Source organism: Carettochelys insculpta, chromosome 1 (genome assembly GCF_033958435.1).
Source record: "Carettochelys insculpta isolate YL-2023 chromosome 1, ASM3395843v1, whole genome shotgun sequence".
In the NCBI taxonomy this organism is placed as follows: domain Eukaryota; kingdom Metazoa; phylum Chordata; order Testudines; family Carettochelyidae; genus Carettochelys; species Carettochelys insculpta.
Window position 1 is genome coordinate 33,399,768 of NC_134137.1, and position 6,278 is coordinate 33,406,045.

A 6,278-nucleotide genomic window follows, 5' to 3' on the forward strand; every position below is an offset into this window, starting at 1 on the left:
GTTTAGGGAGGATAGGTCTATGAATGGCTACAAGACAGAATAGGCAGGGGTGATGTCCCTAGCTTCTGGTTACGAGAAGCTGGGAATAGGCAACAGGGGATGGGTCATGAGGATTGCTTTTTCTGTTCTTTCCTTCTGAATTAGATACAGTGCTTCTGTGATCTGCTAAGTTACCTGACAAAAAACTAGAGTTTTCCAGTGCCTTGGTAGCCCCCGGAAAGACATGATGTGTGGGCAGGGAGGGTAGATGGGGTCGGTCCCCTGCAATTTGCTCCTTGGCTTGTACTGAGCATGCTCGGTAACACTGCTGAAACCGCTCTCCTCAGTCTGACCCCATGTTCTCACACCCCTCTCCCCTTTAAATCAAATGGCACCCTGCCATCTCTCCTAGCAATCAGTGTTTGTGTACCCTGTGAACTGTGGGTGTGAGTCCCAGCTCAAGGAGACATACCAACACTAGGTTTGCCTGAGCTGGCCAGATGACTATAGACTTCAGTCGTGGATTCGCCATCAGTGGAAGAGGCAAGCCGCCTTGCACACAAGCTTAGCCTCTCGGATGGGTACAAACTTGGGAGGGATAGCACCAACTGCTACTCAAGCTGCTGCAACAACAGGCTAGTTTTAGAATGCTAGCTCAATTAGACCACACAGGATCATCATGTAATTTGATCTCCTGCATATTTCAGGCTCTGCTGAAACAGACCCCTCAACCTCTGGCTTAATTATGGAAGCCCTCAGATCACTGTTTAAAAACTTCATCCACCATTTAAGCCTACGTGTGACGTAGGCTCCATGCTGAGAAGGAAGATGGAAATAACAAAGTCTTCCAATTTGACCTGCAGGGAAATTCCTCTCCAACCCATTCCATGGCAATCAGTTAGACCCTGAGCAGGTGGGCAAGACCCACCAGCCAGAAAACGGGGAAGGACTTTGCTGTAGTAACTCAGTTACCCCACCTAGCGTCTCATCACCAACTACTGGAGATATTTGCTGTGAGCAGCTGCACCTCAGCTATAGGCCATGGCAGGCATCTTGCCTTTGGACCATCTTGCCATTAACTCATCAAGCTCAGTCTTGAAGCCAGTTCAGTTTATTTGCTCCCCCAGTCTCCTGGGAAGGTGGTTTCAGAACTTTGTTGCTCTGAAGGTTAGAAACCTTTTTCTATGGGTACATCTACACTTACCAGAAGATCAACTCAGTGGCCCTCTATCTTCCAGGGTTCCATTCAGCAAGCCTGGTGGGGCCACGCTAAGTCAAATGATGAGGGCTCAACTGTCAAGCCTGGTACTCCTTTCAGTCGCGAGGAGTAAGGGAAGTCGACAGGAAAGTTTCTCTTGTTGACCTCTCACTCTGGGGACAGCAGCTGGAATTGTGTATCTTAAATCGATTTTTCCCTTTACTGTAGATCTGGCCTAAACCATCAGCCCTTGGACGGGTATGCCTCTTTGAGGTGGGAATCAAATTCCTAGCTCAAAGCAGAGCCATACCACAGTGATACACAAACACCCCTCTGCAGGACCAAGACAGCATGGGAGAGAGAGTGTCTTGATTTTAATGAAGAGTAGTCAAGAGTTGGACGTGTGAGAGAGGAAGGGGAGTAGACTGGGACAGGCAGCCCAAAAGTGGCACTGGAGGTGGGGGGCGGTGAGGGGGAAGATAGAGACAGAAAGAAACTATGAATTCAGTGGGGGAAGTGACTGGGATCAAAGAAGAGAAAAGGGATAGAATGGGAGCTGGGCAGGAGCAGAAAATGAAATTCGATGACAAGCTGAAGCAACCGGGACTGGTTGGGCAAGGAGACTGAGAACCAGTAGGGTGGACGGAGACAGATTTGACAAGGAGTCAGAGTGTTTGCCATGTGGGGAGTGAAGGTCTGAGATTCAGCAACGGGATCCACTTCAGGCCATGGATGAGGGCTTGGGAGGAGAGAACTAGGAATGGCTGGGCAACAAGAGTGGGTGGACAGAAGACTTCAGCAAGATGAGACCTTCATGCCCTTCCAGAGCTTTGAGTGGACCCTAACATTCCTGATTCTCACTGTTCCTCTGTGGTCACCAAACATCTGTAAAACCCACTAGCTAAGTGCCCCATTCCCTTTTAGTGCTGGCCCATACTAGAGGATGACAACGTACTACTTCCCTCAGTAACTCAGCTCAAGTTGCAGAGGTCCTTGTCAGGGAATTTAAAGGTTCCAACTTTTGCTGATGAGTATAAATATGATGTCATGTGATAGAACTTCTTTTGCTTTTTTGAGAACCTTGTAAATTACACTGAAATGACAATAAAAGAACATTATTTAGCTAGTAACAGGGACAAGTGGGTGAGCTAATATCTTTTATTGGGCTAATTTCCAATAAAAGTGAATGAAGTTGATCAAAAAAGATACTACCTCAACCACTTTGACTTGCTAATATTTGGGGACCAACACAGCTAGACATAAGCAAATAAATAAGCACATAAAGTCAAGCATTTGAAGTGAAGAACAGCTACAATATAAATAGTCACACATTATTGTCAATGACCATTATCAACATATCCCAGAAGCATAATTATTGATAAAAATTCAATGGGAGTGCAATTTTCCAAACATAAAAACACCCCCACACCATCATCACTTCTTTAGTGATCCAATGGATAAACCACCTAGATTTTTAAGAAGTTCTGAATTGGATCGTCACACAATATTCTTAGAGCTCTTACTGATTTTCAAGCTAAAGTTCTATTTAGGACAATAAGTAATTAAGCATTTGCAATAACCTGTACAAAATTTCAAGTAATCACAACAAACCGGAATTTTTCAAGTTACTAATTAGGTTTTTCATTTGTCCATTTCAAAAAGGCCAATACAGGTGCAACTGCAAATGAACAGATAAAAAACAGCTGCTGCGCCTGATCCTCATATTCCGGTTCAGCAGGAGCCAGCAACCCAAACCCGATGACTGAGGGCTTCAGCCTCCGCCAAGGATCACGGCGCCCTGCCCGCCAGGGGACCTCAGTCTCTCTCCCCTGCTGGGTAGAAGCTGCACGCTTACACCGCTCTCCCACACTCTTTCTGTGCTTTGGTGGCAACAGGTTTATTTGGATGGGATTTCCGCGGACCCACATCTCTTTCGGGGGAATACCCCGGACCACCGCTGGAGCCAGACACCCATTTCCCCCGCAGCCCCGCCTCAGGGCTGGGAGTGCGGGAGCCCGCCGCCAAGCAGGGCAGGAAGGGCGGGGGATCACGCAGCTTTGCTCAGCTAAGGCATAGCCCAGCCCAGCCCCGCCCCGCCCCGCCCCGCCCCGCGGTACCTGGAGAGCGAGTCCACGCTGGGCTGGCGGGCGGCTGGCGGGTCGGGCCCGAGGCTCTCGCAGCTGGAGCTCTTCTCCATCGTGGGGGCCGCGAGGGGCGAGCCTCGCTGGCGGCCGCTCGCGCTCGGGGCCCGGGGCCGGCCGGCTGCCTGCGGGCTGCGGAGGTGGGGCCGGGCGGCTGCCATGTCCGCCCGGCGTGCAGCGCGAGGGGGCGGGGGAAGAGCCAGCCCACCGACCCCGCAACGCCGCGGGCAAGGGGAGGAGAAACAGGGCCAGCCGGGCCGCTAGGAGGCTGGGACCAGCCGGCCACGCTGCAGCTGGGCCGCCCGCCCGGGCCCGGGCGAGGGGCGGGGCGATCCTTGAGGAGGAGGGGGATGGGGGGTACCTGCGGGCTAGGCTGGAGAGCCCGGGGACCGCAGCTGCTGAGCGGCCCGGGAGATGGGGGCAGGGGGGCTGCGGCGCCAGCGCGGTGCGGAGCCAGACCTCCCCCAGCCCAAAGTGCGAAGGGACAGAGCAGGGGAAAGGAGGAGTCCCCCCCCCACACCGTACGCCGCTCCCGTGCCGTGGGTGTCAGACGCTATCGGCGAGGGGATTAACTCCACCCAGGGGGGCAGCCGGGGAGGTGCGGGTGAGAGGAACACGCTGCTGGAGACAGCTCGGCCCTTTCCCCCTCCCAGGCGAGGCAGAAGGGGGGGTGAGAGACGCATTGCTGGGCGTGGCAGCAGGCATTGGGTTTGGGGATTGCTGGAGGGGGACTTGCCCAAGGCTGGAGACTGTCCCCTGCGCAGTGGAGCAGCAGGGAGAGACCCTGGGCTGATACAAAAGGGGCTGTGGCTGGGACAAGCGGTAGGAGTGAGGCCCAGCAGCTGCTGGAAGGAGGCTGCAGAAGCATTTCTTGAGGATTTAATCTGTGATGCGTCCTACCTCCGGAGGAGGTTGAGAGGGACATCTGCGTGGTAGCAACTAGGCAGCAGACACCTGAAGAAAGGATTTTTAACCCCAGGGAAATATTTAGGCCTCTAAAAAATTCCCAGCTGTACAGCCAGTCACACTTCACCGTTGTTATCATTTTTTCCTTCCACATTTGTTAAACAGTTATTAGATCACAGAGAGCAATGCGGGAAGCAACCTATCAGGTCATCTAGCAGGCCTCTAAGGGGTTTATGTGGAGGCGTGGGGAGGGACAGAGTTATGGAGGAAGGATTGTTCTCTAGAGTGTATTCTTCAGTAGCCAGGACTTAGGGTTGTTTACATTCAAACAAAAGGGGCTTTGCTTCTTCCTAGCCTCTTTCCCCAGTGCATCTTCCAGATGCGATGACAGCACATTTATTTTCATATGACAAGACAGCAGGTGACAAATTGCTAGTAGTAGCAAAGACACACGTTGCACCCGGACTTCAGTCAACTGCAGAGGGCTAGGCAGGGTGTAACAAGAAAACTTCCACAGTCCACTGTGTGCGTCTTCCTCAAGGCCAAGTGCAAGGGTAATCTCCACACTCCCCCCTAGTGTCATGTGCAAGCCATTTTAAAAGGCCGTGAAATGCTGCACTAGCCCTCCTGCATTCCCTAGAAGGGATTGTGGCTCGAAAACTCCCCCCAAGGTGACTGTTAGCAATAATATTATATAGTACATGGTAGTTAGAGGCCCCAGTTTAGGCCCCCCTTTTGCAAAGTGCTGTCTGTATATATGGTAAAAGACAGTCTCTTCTATTTAGCCATAACCTCTCTTCAAAAATTGTCCCAAGGTTATGCCAAAACCAGATGGGGTGGGTATTATGGAACATGAGCTATGTCTACACGTGCCCCAAACTTCGAAATGGCCACGCAGATGGCCATTTTGAAGTTTACTAATGAAGCGCGGAAATGCATATTCAGCGCATTAGCATGCGGGCGGCAGCGGCGCTTTGAAATCGACGCTCCTTGCCACTGCGCGGCGCGTCCAGACGGGGCTCCTTTGCAAAAGGACCCCGCCTACTTCGAAGTCCCGGGAGCAAAGGAGCCCCATCTGGACGCGCCGCGCGGTGGCAAGGAGCGTCGATTTCAAAGCGCCACTGCCGCCCGCATGCTAATGAAGCGCTGAATATGCATTTCCGCGCTTCATTAGTAAGCTTCAAAATGGCCATTTGCGTGGCCATTTCGAAGTTTGGGGCACGTGTAGACATGGCCATGGTGGGTCAAAGCGATGTTTCTAAGTAGGTAGTCAGCATAAAAATGAAGCTGAGGGAACATTTGCTTTATGTGGCCCGTCAGTCACTTTGCATGCCAGAGAAGGGGCTACACTAGAAGATCGCTACCAAGAATGAGGCTGCATCTACAGTGCCACTGTACTTGTGCTGAAACTTTCTCACTTGAGGGTGTGACACCACCCCCCACCCTGAGTGCAGCAAGTTTCAGTGCTGTAAAGCTCCATGGGCAGATGGTGTACCTGTGCATTTGGTGCAAGGAGCTCCTGGCCCTCAGAGACCATGCACAAGCTTTGGAGACCAGAGTGGCTGAACTGGATGAGCTAAGGGAGGTGGTGAGGTACGTTAATGAGGCTTTCCATGACACAGTAGAATTGTCCCAGCTTTTTTCAGACAGAGTCCATGCTGTTGAGGAGGGTGAAAGTCTCAGGGAAGGAGAACGTCTAACTGGAGCAGAGTGGAATGATCCCTAGTTGGGACCAATGTTCCTTCTAATCTTCTCCATCCACATGTGGAATTTTTTTATGTGCACTGAGGTGTGTGTGAATGTGCACCACCAGTAGAAACACAAAACCTACCTGTGGGCACTCGGCTAACCAACTGGATGGCATTTGAATTTTTCCTGAGTGGCCGCACAAGTGCAAATCTTACAAGGAACAAGGGTTGGGACCCTCCTTCCAGATGATGATGTTGTGTCCTCTTACAGTGAGGATACTCGTCTGTGAGAGGGAACTCCAGGTATTAGGAAGAGGCAGACATTAAAAATAGGGAGTTCTATCATTAGAAACAGACATCTGGGTT

General features: G+C 51.6%; 1 protein-coding gene across 6 annotated transcripts in view; it reads right to left on the reverse strand.

The window, feature by feature from the left end:
- MTMR2 (myotubularin related protein 2) overlaps nucleotides 1-3,494 on the reverse strand; it is a 96,392-nt gene extending 92,898 nt beyond the window's left edge. For 4 of the 6 annotated variants that reach the window (XM_074984394.1, XM_074984388.1, XM_074984385.1 and 1 more), the window contains exon 1: nucleotides 3,295-3,494. Coding sequence is in view for 3 of the 6 variants with exons in the window: in XM_074984388.1 (XP_074840489.1) it covers nucleotides 3,295-3,479 (185 nt within the window). In the remaining 3 variants the exon portion in view is untranslated. The remainder of the gene's footprint in view (nucleotides 1-3,294) is intronic. The other 2 variants (XM_074984386.1, XM_074984387.1) reach the window with 2 other exon arrangements.
- Between the last annotated feature and the right edge of the window lie 2,784 nt (nucleotides 3,495-6,278).